General features: G+C 39.0%; 1 protein-coding gene across 1 annotated transcript in view; it reads right to left on the bottom strand.

Annotated features, from left to right (window-relative positions):
• Nucleotides 1-268: 268 nt before the first annotated feature.
• The window catches only part of LOC124161359 (aminopeptidase N), a 38,745-nt gene continuing 17,768 nt past the window's right edge, over nt 269-21,245 (bottom strand). The window contains exons 7-17 of the mRNA XM_046537676.1: nt 19,169-19,340; nt 17,245-17,380; nt 16,743-16,824; nt 16,413-16,596; nt 14,450-14,759; nt 12,611-12,891; nt 6,686-6,903; nt 1,977-2,147; nt 1,636-1,779; nt 723-804; nt 269-643 (exon numbers count right to left, since the gene is read on the bottom strand). Coding sequence (XP_046393632.1) covers nt 488-643; nt 723-804; nt 1,636-1,779; nt 1,977-2,147; nt 6,686-6,903; nt 12,611-12,891; nt 14,450-14,759; nt 16,413-16,596; nt 16,743-16,824; nt 17,245-17,380; nt 19,169-19,340 — 1,936 coding nt within the window. The 3' untranslated portion in view covers nt 269-487. The remainder of the gene's footprint in view (nt 644-722; nt 805-1,635; nt 1,780-1,976; nt 2,148-6,685; nt 6,904-12,610; nt 12,892-14,449; nt 14,760-16,412; nt 16,597-16,742; nt 16,825-17,244; nt 17,381-19,168; nt 19,341-21,245) is intronic.

Here is a 21,245-nt window from a genome sequence, read left to right as displayed (position 1 = left end):
GATTTTGTTACTTTAAGGTGTGTGTATATTAAAACATGAACTTTTAATTTGCTTTAATGATTGGATTTTATGTATTATGTGCGTTTTTCAGAATAATAATTTATATTCAGGGAGGAATGCAGAAATTGTAGGAACAATGATCTTGTGAGTATTGGCTACCCATTAAAATAATGAGTTCACTCCGTCCTCTATTAGCCAATATTAGTTGGCACATTTTTTTCTCTAGTCTTCTCTTCAAATTATTTTTTGAGCTGGTTTTACATTTTAATTTGGGTTAAAATGTTTACTTTTCTTCAAAATGTACATGAATCTGATCAGGTGTCAAATTTGGAGATTCTATTTGTTTTGTATATCACAAGAATTTCGGTGTTATCAATTCTCTTGCTCATGTGATCAACATTGTCCACACTTCATATATAAAAGTGCAAAAATCATTTTAATTACAGGATAAATAACTAATTTTAAATTTTCCATGGCATGTCTTCTTTTAATTTGTTTTCAAGTATGAATCTAGCCAAGATTCAATTATGGGTAGGTTTCTCTCACTCCACTTGGCCTCTGATTTGATCTTTTTCAAAGACTGAATTATTATCACCTCAGCACTTCCAAATTCTCCTTTGTGTTTCTTGTAAAAGTCATGCACCTGCAACAGAAAAATTGCAAGTTGATACCTTTTAGGTAGATTTGGATCAGAGAAAATAATTTATTGATAAATATTTTACCATATCATGCCCATGCTGTGTTTTGAAAGCCCCTGTGGCAAAGCTAATTAGGCTGTTCCACATTTGAGTCTTCCTTTCAAATCTGAAATAAATGTGCGAGAAGTATTATGAAATTTGTGGCTATGGAGATACACTTAATCTCAGTTCCTTAACATGTTACATATAATGAGAATAGATATAGTATGTAGTTTGGTAATTTCTCTATGCTTGCATTATTTCAGTTATGTCCACTATGTATGGCCAAAGCCATTTGAAATTAAAAGCCTTATGGCACCTTATGAAATTAATCCCCGGGAAACAAATACATAGTTGCTAAGTAGGGGATGTTTGTATATTTTTCAGTGTTTGCTTTCTTATTTTTACATTATTAAACTCAATTGGAATCTACAGGCTTGAGTACTCATTATTGTGTTTTAGTTAATGAATGAATAAGAAAGTTCATCATTGAACCAACCACGTTAGACCAATGCATGAAGAGAAAGTAGTAGTTCCAATTTGGCTCATACGTTTATGCGAAATCTATTATTTTCCATTAAAATAGGTCAGGCAAATTTACATGAATTTGTTGAAGTCAATTTATGGTGCAGCTTGGCCTTAGAAGAGAATGCCATATTTTTGAGGGAATAACCATAATGAGGGGAACATATTTTAATAAGTTTTGAATTATTTGACCAATTTTCACTCAAGTTATTTCAATTTTATGATAACTGTCTTAAAAAGTGATAAAGCAATTAATTTTTCTAATATTGGCATGGCATGTTTTATTTTACGCATTCATCTGTCGGCATTGGTTTATCCCAAGATTTTTATTATACTTACAAATGGATTTAACATGCATATCGCTAGCACAAAGATTCAGGAACTCATTGATTTTGGCTTAATATAGAAATGAGTGTGTTTTGGTGATACATACGAGGATTTGAGGCTGTCCCAATTGTCCCTCAAATACTTGAATAATGTGTGGTGACCATTATATGTACTAGTCATCATGGAAAGAATAAGTCTTAGCTCTTCATCGGTGAATACATTTCTATCATGTAAGCCAGCTTTAAGTAATCTGAAAGAAAGTCATTCCTGTCATTATATACTGAAAGGTGAGAAATTATTATAATGAATACAAATGAATGCATATAAGTATTTTTAAAACTACTTTAGAGCATGGTATCATGATTATTGATTTCTGTAAATAGTTTATTCTTATTCAAGTGATTTACATAGGTTTTTCATTCCAATGAAAATATTTATTTTCATTACCTTTCAATCAATTCAGGGTCTCTCGTACAGCTAGCCAGTGTTTTCAAAAGGTACACTCTTCCATATCTTGGTTGCTGAGCATCATTGAATTTTAGAACTCTGTCCAATCCATACTCCCATTCTTTTCGAGTGCCCCATCCAAATACTGGACATAGTGATTGCACTGGAATCCTATGGGATGAAAGAAATTATGAAACATTTTCAGGGTCAAGACGAATTGTATGAGATTGGGAAATGAGATGCATAAGCATAAGAGAGCAAAGTTTGATAGGCAAGAAGTTTGGTTTTGATTATTCTTAAAATACTTTTAAAAACAGGTAAGTAAAAATGGCATCAGATTTGGAATTCCGTTTTTGTTGCTATGACTCTCGAGTGGAATCTTTTTTTAAAAGATATATTGCTGTTAAGTGATTTTTCTAGGAAGATATAATGTAGTTTTCAGATTCCCCTGCCCACTAGTCACTCTTCTATCTAAATCCTCTCTCTCTCCATCCTTGTGTACTATAGATGCTTCCTCTCCTCATCCAAACTGTTTAGCACTTCCTTCCTCATTCAACAGCAACTGTAAGGCTTTTGCCCCGTGGCTAATGGTCTGGTAATCCATGTATGTCACTGACTTCAACATCAGTCCCTTTGCTTTTACTCCAACATCTAGCTCTTCCCACACCTCAATTACTCTACATGCAAGTTAACTTGTAAAGGTGCAGAGGAAGGTCTTGTCTTGCTACCCATGAGAATATCTGTCAGCCACCCCCAGATGAAACAGAATTTTGGATGGAGTAATCCGTCCCTCCAAACTATATACCTTTTTTTATTAGCATGTTATTGTCATGGCTTTACCTATTTCACTGTAATGAATGATTTTCAAAATTCATAAAACCAGCATACATGTCCTGGTTATCTTCAAGGATCCTCTGAACTGCAGTCATTGTTAGCACTTAAGTATCTCAGGTTGATTTTATCTTCGGAAATCTTTGTTATTGTTGTCCTGTGTTTGTCCAATTATTATTTTCAGTTCACCTTATCCATGTGATATTAGACTAATAGTCCTGTAGTCTTGGTGGGATGTTGGTCGCTTCCAATACTTTCCTTGACTTTATATGGATGAAGACTTAAGATCTCTCTATTTTCATGTCTAAAATCCCTTATCTGAAATTATCTTTGGCTACTAATCTTCCTTCTTCTGTGATTAATCTCTTTGGTTTTTCCCACAGTCATTTATTTAGATCCTCCACTCATTCTCTCTGCTTTTTCCGTCTTGCATCTTTGTAGGTTAGCACCATCCCATTCTTGATTGTTAATTTTGGACTGACTTTATTTCCTTTTCATCAACTAGCCTCTTAACCTTGGAATACAGTGCAGCTCGGTCTCCATCCTTTTTGAAAGTTAACCAATTCTTTATTCTGCCTTTGCCATGAAGCCTTTCTTCATTTCCTGCCATTATTTAATCACATTTTTTCTTTCACTCTACCTCCTCCTGCCTTCTTTCATCACTTCCTACTATTCCTTTTTTTCCAATCTTCAACCCTTCCTCTATAGGCTATGAGTTTTTCATTATGTAACCAACCATGTATCTTAGTATGTATTATGAAATGCTTATGATGCCTTCCCAAATCTCCTGTACTTTTGCAGGTGTCTATAATGACGTAGATAATAATGGTTGCGTTCAGCAGACTCAACAGTTGCGGGAGCGGTGAGACCTATGGTATTACACTGGTGTTATGTATCAGACACCATTTTTTTCCACCAGAGAAAATCACCGATTGTGATCTGGAACATCTTGAGAAGCAATATGATGGCGCCCAATACCTATCTCTTCTTATGGTAGCAAAAAGATATGTTTATGGAGGAATGATGTATGAAATACAGGATTCTGAAGATATACCTATGTGTATAAGTGGCTTCAGGTTTGTCATCAGCTAATTAAAAGAATTAGTTACTTAAGTAGATCATATGAAATATACTAGCTATACTCAGCTAGATGTAGCTGAGTAACAAATTGTAAGATTCTCAAAGTTGAATTTATTTCTACTCTGAGAATCTTTTCCTCTGTTTCCCTCAGTTTTCTTAATCAGAGAATTTTTTCTCAACTCTATTCCTAAAAACAGGTATGAACGGATGTGAGTAAACCTCTTTGACGTTAACATCCTATGATTGTGACAAAAGTCTTCATATGAAGGCACTTCATAGCATAATAGTGAGATTGAAACGTCCACATTAAAAATTAAAATTACTTTGATGTAATTAAAGCATGTACGATTGCTAACCAGAATGTCTGTTTACTAGCTAATTTAATCTTATTTCATTGGTAATTTCATCATAGTTTATGAGGAGACATTAGTGAAGTACCTGTCCTCAAATGATGACTCGTGTGAATTCAATGAGACATTCTTGAAATTTCTGGTAGAAAATTCTGCCAGTGTGTATTTGATTCATCAATTCGTTACTAAGCATCATTGTCTGAGGAAAGAGCTATATATGTAAGGCCCTGATACAAATTTGGGTAATAAGATACATTTTCGGAGTACTTGTCGTAATGTATGTCCCTTAACCAATGAAATCTGACTCTTCCTTCCCAGATCAATATTCATTGTAGATCATACTCATAGTTACATTAGCTTCAGTTAAATTGTAAGGCAAATTTTGCAGGTTTACATGAACCCTCAGTTGATGAGAAGAATTGTGAGAAAACCCTAACAGAAACCTTTGTCTGGAACCCTTCCTTAAGCAATTGGAGAGAATATTGTGGGACCATTAGGAGGCAGTGGAGGAAATACTCACTGATGATAAAACAGTTAATCATGGATGTACTACCTCCCTCATTTATAGGGCCTACTATTTTCTGCCTGCTATTCCTGGCACAAGTGCCACCCTAGAACCCACTCCTCTTAGTTCATCAAACTCTTCCCAGGAATGCACTTATATAGCTAATGTATCTGCAGATACACTAGATAAATTGGCTGTTGCTGATCAGATCGAGGACCAGCCTATGGTTTGTGGGAAAACTATGAGGGGAAAAAAGTTGTATGGTCTTGTAAAACAACAATTACTGCTGTAAAAAGAGAATATTAAAGCTATCTATAGGTTGACCAGGGCAATAGAGGAGTCAAATGAAATATAGGGAGAGAAATAGGGTTCTTCAGTCACTCACAGCTCAACGATTGCCAGTATGTAAATGAAAAATAATTTGTAAATTTGTCTTTTCATTTAAAAAGATTATTTAATTTATTTGTAGCTGTATAGAGAGCAAAAAATGCTCCGTATCAGATACATTATATCTGAACTAAAATGCATATTAAATATTACCCAAGCATGGCCATTATATTCTTTCTTTTGCCAATTGCCTCCGGTAAATTGCCTTCATTCTCATTTCTTATGTCATGATAACAAATTACATCTTCATCCATGATTTCATTATTGACATCGATTTCACCTCTGTGTATAAGAAAGTTATGCAGAACACAAGACACTGCTATCATGTTTCAACTGAAATCAATGTCCTGTACATCAAAATATTTTTGACGCTGAAATTTATTGTTGAGGAATCCAAAGGCCCTCTCTTTAGCTGCTCTTATTACACTTAATTATGTGTTTAAATGTGTTTGGCGTGATCAAAATGATAATATTCAATATTATTGATATTTGCCTACTTCCTTGTATGCTAAATTCCTAAAACATTAAGTGGCTTGGTTTAATATAGCTTTACCCTCAGTTATCATTTCTGAACTTGAGGTTGAAACACTGAGTTAGTGAAATTTAAATCAGTTCAACAGATTCAGGCTTCAATTGGTGGAAGTTAGACATATTTAAGTAAATGAAAGGAGATGATGGCTCAGTGAGCCGAAACGCGTTGTACGCATTAAAAATTCTTGTGGAAAAGTGCTACGACCTTTCATTTACTTAAAAAAATTTAAATCAGCCTATGGATACGAGTTAGATAGCAAGTTCATAAATAAGAAAAATCCCATCTATTTCTTCGGTTCAGCTTCCATTTTTGGTGCCCTATTAATTACATCAAAGCTGGATATTGCATTTAAATTCAATAGAGATGCAGAACAAATGTAAATCATTCTTTGGAGGGAACTCTTCTTCTTTACTTTGTTCTGTGCTTGAAGTGTGTACAATACCTACTTGTGATGGAAAACCACATTTATGATTACCATTTTTACCATTAGCCACAAATTTCAGAGCCAGTCCTTCCCCTCCCCATCAGAACTATTTTCAAACTGCAACTCAAAGAGACAAGGATGAATTACAATTAAAAAGTATTCTACGAGTGAAGGTAGATTTACGTAGAACCTTGTGTGAATCATGTTCGTACGCAGGTTTCCGCCGTGATTACTTGAGTTCAGCATTCTTTCGGGATGCATCCGCGTCCGTTGTCGAAGAACCACAACAGTTTCGCCAGCTCTCCTGCCAGCGTCCTCAGGTGAAGGATGAAGTGAAGCTTTTAGTCCTCTCTTATATAGTCAGTCAGAGGACGTTCCCTGATTGGTCGAAAGAAATCCACCGAATTGGCGCCAAAAATTGACTATATAAGAGAGGACTAAAAGCTTCACTTCATTGTGTGAATCACTCCGGCCTTTTCTCATTCTCAAGTAGTACATACTTCCCCCTTCAATTCACAATTAAGCCTATTCCCTTTCAATCTGTTTATATTCTATTCCCTTTTATGGATTTTTAATCATGGCAGTGGTGCTCTCACTCACGGGACGCCTTGTTCCATCCATGTGTCAAACTGCGCCTTGCTGGCAGCGATGCACGGTGGGTGGCCTGCCAGGCAAAGAGCGTTGCGGGCGCTTGCCCTCAGCCTCGCCTTCCATCCGGGGGTGAAGTCGGCCATGTTGAGGTCATCTTCGGAGCCTTGGCGTCTGTCAGCGGACATCAGTTCTTCATAAAGTGGGGAAACGAGCCTCACCACATAATCCTGCAAATGATCAGGGAAATTGTGGAAGTTGAAATCGGGAGAGAAACTTCCTCTGAGGAAGGAAGCGAGGCAGCCCAAAAAGGAGGTCATGAGGTGCTGTTGGGTCCTGGCCCCAACCATTAGGGGGCCGTGCTTGCGAGAAAATTTCAGCGTTGTTGGAGGTGAGGAAGGAATGGCCAGCAGACAAGATTGCTGTATGCACCCATTGTTTTGGGGCGCCCCTGAAACAGTGGCGGATACAGATGGGGGGTGCAGGAGATGCACGCCCCCCCTTGCGGGTCCCATATTGCAAAACAATGCAAAACCACAATTATAACTTTTTTATATCATAAGATGGCATTGTCTTTTAAATGTGTATACAGTGGAACCTCGATTTATCGTTTTTCAGGGGGATGGATGAAAAAAACGATGAATGCGGGAAAACGATCAATGCGGGAATGGTTATCCGGGTTGCCTATGTCCCAGGAAACGCTGGATTTTTGCGAATTATGACATTCATTAATGGATTCAAAAAAGATTTTAGCTGATTACAGGAATATTATTCCAGTAGCGAAACAATTAGGTCATATTGTTGATTCGGATTATATCTCTTTCAAATATCCTGAAGGAACACGCCGCCTTGCTAAAAAAATGTTTTACTCCACTCGGAATTTTCACAGCTATTATGCATTTCTGTCCGATGTAAAAATTCTTATCCATCAAATGCCATTTCAAGTACACGTATTTACGAGAGAAATGTGCGTGTTATGCCTCAAACAACTGATTTCGCCGTCGCAGTGATTGGTTATAGGATGTATCAAGAAGGCCAAAAATAGTTTATTATTTGAAATGTTCCTTTCTTGCGATTACATTTTTAATATGATTGAGGCAATGTGGCGTTAATCGTCAGCGGCACGCCCACCTAATCCTCGGCTTTATCCCACTTCTTGCTTTTCACCAGGGATCTCGCTCTACCCCCACCCCTGCCGTCATGTACTAGCGGACATAGAGATGAATTCAGATTGCTAGTAGGGAGAAACAAAAAATATTCTGAGAAGGCATCGCTTTGTTAGCACCTCAGACAGGTGAGACTTGTAGCATAACTCGTTAATTGTAATCAGACGCCCTGTTTTCGAAAAAAAATCCGCATCAACTGCCGTGAAGCTCATTATCAGCTGCAAGGATATCGATATTCGCCAGAAATCACCATCTTATTATTCCAACTATTTCCTTGCTTAAAATGGTTAAATAACGTTAGAAATACGTCGTGTTTGGTATCAATCTTTTTTTAATTACGTGCACATCACTAATATCTCAATCTAATAAAAGTATAATACCAATTGCCGAAATTCATTTTTACACACCTTTTGGGCTAATCGGCGATTCATGCAGCAGTTGACCTCCAGAGGTGGGGATCTTCGAAGCGAGTCAGCTAAAAAAAAGTCAGCGGTCGAGAAAGGGGGAAGCGTGAAAAAGGTTTCTTTTGTTCTCGAGTAACTTGATATTTTCTTTCGAAGCTAAGGTCTTCGTAATAAGATCCCTGCTCGAGCTGGGATCTTTTTTTTTTATTTCGGAGAAGAAGGAGAAAGCTTCAACCGGGGGGGAGGCGATCGCCTCGAGTGCTGAATGGAGGGGGATACCGGATCTTGGGAAATGCGCTAATGTAACTATCCCACGGCACTCTGCTTCTCCCTATCGTATTTCAATCTCCTGGGGAAGATTCAAACTTTGTGTCTGTCGTTATTAGCCATAAACAACACGTTGTAAACACTTCGTCTTTTTTTGTCAAACGATGGATGCAGGAAAATTATACGACGGGACCGCGATCTTCAAACTATCAATGCGGGAAAACGATACTTCGGGGAACGATAGATGCGGGAAAAAATTACATTGTCTTTATGGAACTTAATTTGGGACCAGGAGCGGCGAACGATGAATGCGGGAAAACGATTAATGCGGGAAGGATAAATCGGGGTTCCACTGTAATCACTTTAAATAAAATTTTCTTATACTCTTCCTGTGACTTGATCATTTTTTATTATGATAAATGCAAAGACCACTCAAGATATATTTTGCATCCCCCCTTCAGTTTTTTCTTTAACCGCTACTGCCCTAAAAGGAAGATAGTGGGTATCGGGTTGGTGTGGTACATAGGCGGATTCAAGGGTAGGACCTTAAAGGCCATGAAAACGTCAACATGCGTGGATATTAAAAGGATTCAACGCCCCACCAAAATGTCTGAGAGAGAGACTTAAATGGGTAATATGTACGCTAATACTCCTGCCTCGAATACCCACTCTCCAACTTAATCCCCCTCCACGAATTTTTTATTACTTCTGCACTGGGTCTTTTAACCTTACTTTATGTGTAATACCCTGATTTTTTTTACTAGGACCGCAGGGGAAATATAATCGTCTTGTTGGCTAGCCCTCCTTGCCCCTGGCATTATTAGCCACTGTCAACCCATCCCAATGTCACTTTTGACTACGTCACGTAGGGGCATTCAATTCAGCATCAAAGGGGGGTCATGAGAGGTATAGAATACTCCCAGGGGCGTTCTCCCCTGTAAAGTTTTTGGTAGGGAGTGCTACGCTCTACGATAAATAAAGCTCTTTCTCTTAAAACTCTAAACTTAACTCGCGTTTGGGACTTGCAGCCATGAATTTGGATATACTCTTTACTCTTTTACATGAATACAAAAATGAAAAATTTTTGATAAAATTTTGGGGTGGGCGTCGTGACCACTGTAACCCCCCTAAAATCCATCTCTGTCGCCACTGCCTAGTAATTACTTATGTTACCAACTGCGAAACATGTTTTGTACTCTCACATCATTCAGAATGCTGTTTATTAGACTCAAAAGAAGTTCGCACTATTTTAGAAACTCTGTCGATCAGTATAAGGGATGTTTGTCATAGACCCTCTTGGTGGAAGAATATCCCACTGTTCGTTTAACACCGAAGGAAGCGGCAACGAAAATATACCTCACGAATGACCGCAATGGTTGATAGCGAAAATTACTTTTTGTGAAGTTCAAGATTGTGCTGCAACGAATCCATGTGTCCTCGATTCCGCAAGTGGCTAGTGCTCGTATCCCTATACCGAGCAGACTCTTGCGGTGCGGAATAATGTTTATGGTAATACATTATATATGCGTCTCGGGTAATAACTTTTTATCCCACGTCCTACTTTTCTAGCTTCTTCATAGTTGTCGGCGGAACCGGCCTTAAAATACCGCGACTCAACTATTCTGCGAAGCCTGCATTTGTAGCTACATACTTGCTTGTGCAAGAAAGTATAATGAAAACGTGATTTAAAAATACGGATTCGAAGATATTCGTATCTTTTGAAAACCACGCAGCCAATTTAAATATCCCTCCGCTTTACCTCATAGCACATCGAAATTTCTTATTTGGTCTAAACTATTGCGAGTATTCGCTGCCATGAGGAGCCCTTGGTTCAAAGAGTCTTTAATTTAAAAATGGTCCGTTTTACACCTATATATCATCAGTAATTTTGGTTCTTACTGGCATTAGCTATTCAGGGTTCAAATTTCGCGACGCAATATTTTTCCACCCTGTATTTCCATTCCATCTACCGAATTGTTTTAATGTATTCAGATTTCGGGTGCAAGGGGACTACCTTATTGTGGATCCCTAAGTCTTTGATTAGTTAGGGATGCGTCTCTTGGATTTTTTCACAATGGTTCCGCAAAATACGATCTAAATGGTCAATATTATAAGTCCACCCTATGATTTCTTTGAGCTTTATTCAGAATAATTATTGCTGCAAGCAGAGGCGCAGCTAGGAATGCTAGGAATTAAGGCTGGGAGGGGTTTAGGCGCAACTAATACTGGGGTGTCTGGGGGTATGGCATACCCGCCAGGGTAAGCGGGAGGTGCGGGGGCTCTCCCCAGAAAAATTTTAGGATAAATAGTGAGTTCTACAGATTTCTGAGGGATATTTTATAAATACTTACACTATTCTATGAGTAATACTAATGCAATTAAGGAAAATGGATTTAACTTAAAAATTTCTCTGAGCTCTGGGGTGGGTTTTATCCCCCAAACCCCCCCCCCCTCCCTGTGCCTCTGGCTGCGATTGGTACTTGGAAGTTAATTTGTGGCAGGGGCACATGCTACACGAAAAGTGGAAATAACGGAGAGGAGTTTCGGATCCTTGAAGCAGTTTCGGTGGGGCCAATATCTGATCGCTCGTGGAGGGAAATGCTCATTCCACTCACATTCCTGACTTCTATTTTTATTTCCAACCACTTTATTCCATGCCACATAAGTTTGGGATTTTTATGTTTATGTCCAACTGTTAAATTGTGCCTGTTGTAAATCATTCAGAGATATTCACCTCCTTTGTGCTAGATAACAGTCTTATTTATATTCCCAGGCAATTTGTTGGCCTAATTTCCTTACAGTTTTCCTAATGGAATGAAAAGAAACTTAATTTATGGCCGACGTAAGCATAGTTTTTAATGCACGATGCTATAAAGAGATCAATTTTTGCGAATGAGGTAGTTGCATTGGTAGTTTATGTGATTTGTAAAATGAGCATTGGATGTTTTTACCTCCCTGTGTTGCCATCCCGCTGCAGGATACCCATACTCCACCGGAAAATTCGGTATAATTTCAGAAATCACTCGCTGATGCAATGGCTGTGACGTTTGTCATTATAGCTCTAGTGTAAATTTACCCTACGATTAGGAGAGCTCTACCATATGAGTCGGAAATTTCGGATATTCAAACCCAATGCCAGAACATATAACATGAAAACACGAGTATATCTAAACGGCTGTGGATAAGTGTAATAACTAGAACTTATAATGCAGTTTACTTGGGTTTCTCGCATTGGGAATGCCGTTGAAAATGTTTCAACTATTCGATGACGTAGTCTGCTATTGTTTACTGGGTTAATCATTGGTGCAAATTCTTCAATTCGCTGCATTCATTGGAAATCTGAAATCCCTTCCCGGGAAGAGGCTTCTAATTTCTGGGCTTTCCAAATCGATCTCCTGCCCCGTCGGGCGGTAAAAAATTATATTATATCATACGAATCTTACGCATTATTCTTGATATGATTAATGGAAAGTCGGGTAAAAGATCAGATGGATAACATAGAAACTAATTAAAACATTCACACGACGCGATATCTTAAACTCCGTTTTCGGAAAAGATTTAACGCACTTTGTTTTCCGGTGGGACCTTATACTGGCGCATCATTCCCACTCAACCAGTCCTATTTTTCCCTGAATTCCTGAAGGTTCATTTGTTGAAAACTTAACATCTTGAAGATGTATAAAGTAGACTCATGCCTATAAACAGCTGTATCTCAAGTACGAAAGTATAAATCTTAAAAAGGACGCATTAACTTCGCTCGACCGCTCTTATTTTCCGTCGCATTGCTAGTATAAAACTTTTTCGTCTGGAAAATTTTCAGGTGTTCAAAGTGCACTGCTGTCAATTTTTAAATGCATTTCAAAATTGGAAAATTTTCCCTCTGTATTCTAGGGCACGTTTTCTCATCTTTGCGATACCGATGTACGTTGACAAGGATTCAATCGAAGCACAATTGAAATTTGAAAATGACAGCTTAATTGATAAAAAAAAGCAGTGCGTCTGAAAATCAAGAAAATATTTAACCGATCGAGCGAGTGAGATGTGTCCACTCAATTTGCTCGCGAAAATGGTAATGAAAGAAGGGCATTTGGGATAGGTACCGCGAACTTTTTCCCGGCCATGGTGCCGTCCAGCTGCCTGCTGAGGAAGTCCATGATGTAGAAGGCCGGCTTCCATGGGGCCATACTCCGCTCCCGACGCAGGAAGCGCGTCACGTTGAGCGCCACGTCAAAGGCCAGCTCGTCGCCGAGCGCCAGGTTGAGGGCGTCGTGCACCAACTTGGCGCGGGTCACTTCCGGGACACTATCCAAGCCGCGCGGTCCCTGGAGGAAGTCGGCCAGGAGTCTCCAGTTGCGGCGATCGTAGTTCACGAAGAAGAAACCTTCCGATCGAAAATAAATACGGGAACGCTATCAGATGGAGATGATTAGAGACTTAGATGCAAGTATTGAAAGCACATCACATTCAATCAGAATGATTTGACTCAAAAGGTAAATTTAAAATGTACATATACGAATTCACGAGTCTCTTCACCACTGAGATGGTTACTGTGGTCATCATCTCCTTCAGGCGCGGATACAGACGTCTTAATTTGAGGGATTTGAATGCAAGGGGCCACCAAGTAAAATGTCCTTGTTCTACCTTCCACTCATCAAAAAAGAACAATTTATACATGTACAGACTGTCCCACATGTCGTGTGTCATTTTTGACCTCTAATTTCAGTAATATCGCATCGAGCAATATTCATGAAAATTGGCGTACTAATGGGGAAAAGTTTTAAGTTTTGTCGAGTGTAAGCAAATTTTTTTTAACTAAGGACTTTTCCTCATAAGTATGCCAATTTTCATGTATATTGCCCGATGCGAAGTTACTAAATTTTGTACGTATATTTCGGGTATAGCCATTTGCACACATGCTATTACATTAAGCGTGGTATTCTTTTCCCGAGCGCAATAGGGTTAGCATCTTCCTATGCCCTTATGAACGAGCGCAGAAATTTCTTTCATCCAACATTTCATGTTATAGAGCCTCCTGTGGAAGGTCGCACCCACTCTCCCTTGTTTCCCCATTTCGCCTCCTTTCTCTCGACTAGTGCTCAAGTTCAACGTCCGTCGTCTGCTAAGGCCATGTTGATGTTTACTCTCCCACTTTTTGAGTGGCGAAACGGTGCTGCGACGAATGGTAGGTAAATTCGAACCGTGTTCAGCGATGATGGGAAATTATCTCCCTCGGTCGAAACAACGGATCTCTTTCAGTTACAGAAGGTAAATGTGATGGGGTACATTTCAAAAGAGATGGGGTGTTGCTATCTGTTTCATTGCCCCTATAGGCAGTCTGTAAGGGTGAAATAGTATTACTCTTCGAATAGTAATGTCAGAAGTGCTGCTACTATTGCTACGATGCTCAACTTCGATTTCTTGTCAGAAATAAACGTTATCATTACATCTGGTATTTACTCTCCTCATTTCCATAATTCGTATAAAAGGGAGCTCAGGGGATCAATCGAATGAACTAGAGAATGTATTTTCATACTGTACTGAATCGAGCCTAACCATTCATTCATTAGCCTAAAATGTGGGGGGATCAGGTTGATGTGGTGGCTAGAGTGTTGGCTTCCCATCCGGCGGGCTCGGGTTCAAATCCCGGCAGTGGCAGAGGATTTTAAGAGATTGCCCGATCACTGCTTTCATTTCAAGCGCGACACTCCGTCCGGATGGGACGTTAAGCCGTGGTCCCCTTGGCGCCTTTCGTTAAGAGCAGGCTAATTCCGACGCCGGGTTTCTCTCCACCCTTCCATTCCTACCCTTCCCTCATGGCGCAAATGACCTCAGCTGTCGGTCGCCTCCTTCGAATGCCATACTATACTAAAACTGTGACGTCATCCGAATTGTAGCCCAAATACAGAATAATCCCCCGCTCCGTGGATGTCTTCACCCACCAATCTCCTCAGGGTTGACGACGAGGAACGACTCGGGACCGGGCAGTGCCTCCCTAGCGTCCTCCCCCTCCAACGCGATCCTCCGCTCCGTGGGCTTCATCCACGTGATGGGCGTCGTCTCGCCGAAGTTCATCTTCTCCTGCGTGGCCATGACGATGGGCACCCACCACAGGGGTCTCTGCTGGCTGTTCTGCTGCTGCATCAGCTGCTGCTGGTGGTGGTCGTCGCCTGCCGCGCCCCCGTCGCTATCGAACGACTCGCCCCTCGCGCCACCGCCCGGCTGAATGGTCTTCGTGCGGATGAACATCCTCTGCAATTTGCGAAAAGAAAGTGGCTGAGAAAAACATGCATGGCCTGTGGAAGTGTTAGGTTAATTATAGTGACATCGAGGTTATCTACGATAAGTAGTCATGATGCACTGAGTTGTTGTGGCCTTAACGTTGTATAATTCCATTTTAAGTTGGGAAAATAAAAAAAAAAACTTTGCTTTCTACAACTTAACCTTTAAACGTCGCCTAGTCTAGATGCACTGTATCATCATTATTTCCGCATGCTCTAGACACTATCCTTTTAAAGTGACCACTAGTCTTGAAAATGATACAGTGTATCGATTTGTTATTTTTAATAGCGTACAAATAGTGATACTACCTGTGTTAGCCCTGGTACAATGCCGTCCAAAAGTTAATGACCCTTTTCGTTCCACTAACGCGCTAGAAATTGCATACACTTGAGAGAAGTTGATTTTAAAAGTTAGGTGTCGCGTAAATCAATGTTTGAGCACAATACATTTTTTTACTGTGTGTACCAATGTGAAGAAACAGTGGGGCCTCAATCATGTGTATTTTTTATATGGTAGTATTTTGATAGTTTTCCTGAGTTTCGATGGCAGTCCTTTCAGTTTTTCCTATACAGCATTAATTTTATTAATTTTATCTGTCTTGAGTTATGTTATACGAGAAGCAGAGTTTCATTGACACATTCTATCAATAACATTCTGAAGAAAACTTACACCAAATAAGTGATAAGAAAGGCGTTTCTATCATTTTACCGAGGTGCCATTTCCCAATTAGATTTATAAAATGTTCGCCTCTTCACTTAGCATTTGAAAATATGTAGGGATATCCTGATCCTATCGTATGTTAATTTGTGAAATAAAATTAATCTATAAAATGAAATGTTCCCAATAGCAATAATTGATGTTGCATTAAATCTTAGAATACTAAAAGGTATAATTGTAATTACCTATGGTAAATAGCGCAAAGGAAGAAGAATAAATCCTGAGTTCGTTGACGGCAGATGCTTTTGGACGGCTTTAGCATTAATTGCTTTAGTTTTGATATTGGTATTAATTAATTTACGTATTAGATTCGCCACCTTCTGATATTGAGTGAATTTCTTCACGTCCCATAATAGTGTGATAATTTTAAGACTGCATTTACTTCGCAAAAATAACTGTTTATCATCCCTGAAATGTGACTTGGGGTATTGTTTCGTGTTTGGGATGATATAAATTATGGTATGATATATGTACCATGCATTCAAGAGAATTTAGCATCCTCCAATCAAAAGTTTTTTTCTCGTAATCTACAGATCAGCGAACCAAGGGCGTACCCAGGATCATAACTGGCGGCAAGCCATGGTCTAGGGGGGGGGGGGGGGCAAGCCATTGTCCAGGGGGAGGGCAAACCAAGTTGTGACATTAGTTTATGAGATTATTTCCTCGAAAAAATAATTATATTTTAGTTACATATCTTATACTAATACATATCATTTTTCGTCGGTTCAAAGAAAATTTGTTGAATGCTTTCGTTTTAATTCAGTACTGATTTTGCATAAAGACATTCGCGATTTTTGCTTCTGGGGGAGGGGGGGCAGCTGCCCCTTCTCCCATGCTCCTCACTGGGTACGCCCATGCGGCGAACTTCTTACTTCGAAACTCGACCATTATTTTCTGAGTCCCCACCTGCTCAATGTCAGCTGTTCCAGCTTTGTAGTTCCTCGTGATGGTCACCACTGGGAATCTGTCCTTGTCTATCCAGGAGTCGGCGATATCCTTAACGGTTGCGTCTTCCGGCAGGGTGCCATCAATGTGTGCCCGCCTCGTAATGGTATCCCACAAGTCATCCTGAACGAATGTGCTGAATTGCCTGCAATAAACATATTAAAGATTTCAGTTACCGGAAAGAATAGACTTTCCGGTCTTCAAACTCGTTAGTATCAGTAGTCAAAAATCGAGATCAAGTTTAGCACGGGTAAATTTAGTTTCAGATTAATATGTCTGATATTTGTTTACCTTTCGGTGAAGAAATCTTTGAGCGCCGCTCTGAATGTGTCTTCGGAAAGGGTGTTATTGAGCATACGAATCACCATTTCACCTGGAAATAAATCGCATTTAGTTTTGTTCAGCTCCATTTTATGATTTTGAATCCTTTGGTGACTATAAATGTTAGATTTGGCGATAATGAGATAGTGAAATGCTGTTCGGTACAGGTCAGTAATAATCAGCTATAATGTATTACTGGTGCATACATGAAATAATAATACTCCAGATGAATTTGAAATTGAATTAGTCTATTCGATTTCAAAATTTTATCTCTTTTATCTTCCATCACTTACATAAAAATATATTTCTCTTGTAATTTCCAATAGGGATTTAGACCGGTTTGAAATGACAAGAACAAGTGAGATGTTTAAATTTTAGCAAAAAATAAATGCTTCAAATATGTTATATATCATGTATTGCGTTTTTATTCCGGATTTTTATTTGCAGGAGGAAAGTAGTTATTAATGCTCACCCTTCTCTGCAGAGACTAAATCCTTGATGGGCATGATGCGAGAATATGGGCTGTGCTTGCTATATTCATAGTAGAGCGAGTAAATGAGCGACGAAGGTGACCTTTGGCTTGGTGCTTGATCTTGCCTTGATTGGAGCTTTGGGAAAAAGAGAGAATGACATAAAATTGAGATTAAACAGCCCTCTTTGTAAGCACAAGGTTTGGAATAGCTCGAAAATAACACCTTTTTAAATTCCATTTATACGCTAAGTATTAAATGATCTCATACTCCCTTGTCTAAATTTTTTAACTTTACGTAGTGATTATTTTCGATGGGTTAGGAATGCGAGTGGGTAAACACCCACACATAGTTTTCAAAAATTGTCTCTAAGAAAAAAGGTCGCCTGAAATAAGTATTTGAATGCTTTGCTGGAATTATTTAAGGAAATTAGCACCATTTCAACAATATTTCATAGATATCATAACCTAAATATCCAGAGGAAATGAAACAGCGTCTCCGAGGAAAATTTTATGTCGTAGACTTGCCACTGGATTTTTGTTAAGTTAGTACTTCCTTAATATAAACGTAAAAAAAAATAATATGAAATTCCGTTGGTGCAATAGCATCCGTTTCGAAACTGGCAGGTTGAGATGTATGTTCGAACTACTATGGGTAGACAAGGATAAGCCACTACATGGTCTTTAAATACTTGACGCCAGATCAGTCTGCTTCTTGTAAAATTTTGCGTATTTTGGGTAATTAAACGTCACTCATTAGTTATTTATTCCGGTTGCTTAAGTTTGAGGAAAATTGAAACGCGACAAACATTTTTTTCGTAGTTTGCGTAATGCTAATGTATCTATGATTTAGCATTGAAAACATGGTAAATTAAAAGGTTTTTAAGGCTATTATAATAATTTTTATTTAGTTTTATCTTTCAGGAACTCAACCAATGACGGTCAGCTATGGAAGTAATACCAGTGCTTTGAATGCGAAAACCTATGTCTCTTATTTTATTTGTATGTATTTTGGTGAAATGGTCGCTCTGGAGAGTTAGAAATCGCGAGCATTTGTTGCGTGAATTGAAATTAAAAATTCAAGTGCCAAAGCGCGAAAAAAAGCTAATTAAAATTATATCTTTTGTATTTCTATAGAATTTCGGTCGCCTTCCCATTCAGTACGGAAATTATGAGATAGAATGCATGGTTATTGTGAGCTGAACAAACATTTTCTAACGGTTCTAGTGTTAAATCATCCCATTTCGTGGACCGTCCTCCCACCATGGGCGATTCAGGGGCGAATGTTAAGGGAGAACTGAGGATTTTTAAAGCTTCATTGTTGTCTACTACCCGCCGCTTTACAGCTATTGTTGTTCTTTCTATCCATTGTTTAGTGATGTCGTGCCACCTTAGTATTTATTTTTGAATTTCAACTTTATTTTAAATATACAAAATAACGCGGTTTGTCCTTGTATTAACTAATTAGCCTAACTTTACATTGATCTTGCTCTCTTCCCTTTACATACAGGGTGGAGAAAATTGTGTCATCAAATTTTAACCTTTTGAAAGCTGATTCCAGTAGAAACCAAAATTACCACGAAAACGCACCATTTTTACACAAAAGAATCTTTGAGCCAAGCGCTCTGATTAGCCGCGACTTTGCCCTGTTCACGGATGCCTTGGATGCACGCAATCTCTGGCTGGCAAAGCATTCGAAGGACAATGTCCAGTGCAACCGGCAACAGTGCAAAGTCGCAGCCAATCAGAGCGCTCGGCTCAAAGTTTCTATAGTGAAAAAATGGTGCGTTATCGTGGTAATATTTGTTCCTACTGGAACCAGCTATTCAGGGTTAAAATTTCGAGACATAATCATTTTCCACCCTGTAGTATAATGTATGTACGCCACGGGTGTGACTTGTAATGTGCAGGGCACGGGTGACCTCACCTCGTCCACCGCCACGGAGGTCATGTAGTTGGCGAGCGCTTTGTTGATCCACGCGTCCGTCCACCAGGCAGGAGTCACGAATCCGCCCACCCATTGATACGCCAGCTCCCCGGCCACCCTAGAGGTCACCCACTTCTCGGATCCTGCGTTGTCTGCTAGCAAGTCACTCTCCCTGCGAGGAAGAATCGGATGTCAGTCAGGACATGTAGTATTTCGCTGCATTTGCGTAAATGAGATTTCTTTTATGTGATACGTAAATTATTTGTGATTGATACGTCAATTGGAGAAAATAACGGTGAAGCTGTGTTTTCGGCCATAAATAGCTGTTATTTGCATCTCTATCTCTCTTAGTCTAATGCTTTTAGGAGCTTTCAAAGAAGACAAATAATCATTGCTCGCATTAAGGTCTTTTCCAAGGTGGAATTAGTAATTGTATTCAGATTTCAGATGGGTTAAGTTTACTTTCAATGAGGAAACGGTATTCACCGGCTCGCTGACTCGCTCGAGATGAAAGCAGTCGTGAAACGTCGATCGTCAGTTTACGGTGGGAGTAGTTTAAAGTGTACAGGAAAGGAAAAAATTGAGCAGCTGGCGAGCGCTTTGTTGATCCACGCGTCCATCTATTAAATAATAAGTTAGTTTGTGCTACCATTGTGAAGTTTACAACTCCGGTCATATTCAAGCCAAGGGATATCATTTGGACTGACATCGTTTGGGAGGGGTTCTTTTTTTAGGATAAAAACCTGATATTATTTGATCTACTATGATTTTACAGTACTTTACGCAACTACACCATTCTACAGAAGTGAACGACGTATCGGAATGAAAAACATTATGATTTCGGATGTATAATTTTATACGACCGATTTCGTCGCAATGGTACATCTTCTGGGAAACGTATTGGCGAGAAAGAGATCACGAATGAAATTACAGCTTTTTTAAAATATTATATTTTGCTAATATGTTTTTGTTTTTTTCAGGTCGTTACCACTACAGGACTAACACATTGCTGTTGAAAAATAGCCGCATTCTGTTTGAGAAATTACATACAATTTTCTGTGAAATTTCAAAAGCATACTTTCATCCCATTGATTTTCTCAACTGTTTAATTCTTTGTATTTCATTGAATGGACAAACAGCCAGAGAAAAGCATATTGCGTGTAGTTTTGGCGTCGGTTTAAATTCACCGTTTTATGAGGCAGGGATTGCCGCGCTTGTGCCAGCTGCCTCGAAAACAGAGCCAATTCTTTCTCAGCGCCCGTGTTTATGTCTGGAGGGTTTATTTTAATTAAAAATATTCCCATGTAGCGTCATCTAAACTTTCTTAACTACCCATAATTGGTTCAGTTTAGTTGAGACTATTTTTAGTTATTCTGGAGTTATCGTAGTCCGCGCGTCTTGCCTTCTCCACAGGTGGAAAAAACACAAAGGGACAGTCACCTTCCGGCAGATGAATAACTTCAAGCCGTGCCCAACGAGTGCCGCCGTTGAAGGAACCAAGTCACGCATAATTATCTGGAAGAATCCTCTCACGGTCGTGAGAGAGAAATAGCTATTTCGGTGAGCGATCAGTTGGTTCTCCCCATATGACGTGGTTTGGCGGAAAATAGCCAATTTCAACAGCTGTGAAATCTTTCGCGAAGCTGTGAGGGCTTGGAAAGTAATGGGGGCTCAAAAAATATCTCAGAGACTAAAATGAGATCAGTCATTATCACATTATAAGTTAATCCCTTGTATTTCTATAATTTTTTTCTTAAAAACCCGGTTCTCCATAGAGGCTACTTTTTATGGAAAGATTTTCGGTATGATCTTTTAGATTTCAAGAAAGAGTTTTTATTGATTTTACTGATGGATTTGAAAGTGAAACATTTTTGATTAACTGAAAGATCAGCCTGTTAGAATAATTAGATAAAAATTTGCTTTACTTTTCACTGAGTTACACAAAGCTTATTTACTATTAACTTTTAATTTTTTTGCTACTTCCTCGATTTTATCAAGGGTAAATATTCAAGACTGAATGTTTTTTTTTCAAATTAGTCATCGAACCTGAAATTATTGATAGTAAAACTGTCTTAGA

The sequence above is a fragment of the Ischnura elegans genome, chromosome 1, assembly GCF_921293095.1.
Source record: "Ischnura elegans chromosome 1, ioIscEleg1.1, whole genome shotgun sequence".
Lineage (NCBI taxonomy): Eukaryota > Metazoa > Arthropoda > Insecta > Odonata > Coenagrionidae > Ischnura > Ischnura elegans.
Note: the sequence above shows the minus strand (reverse complement) of the source record. Positions and strands in the feature narration are given on the sequence as shown.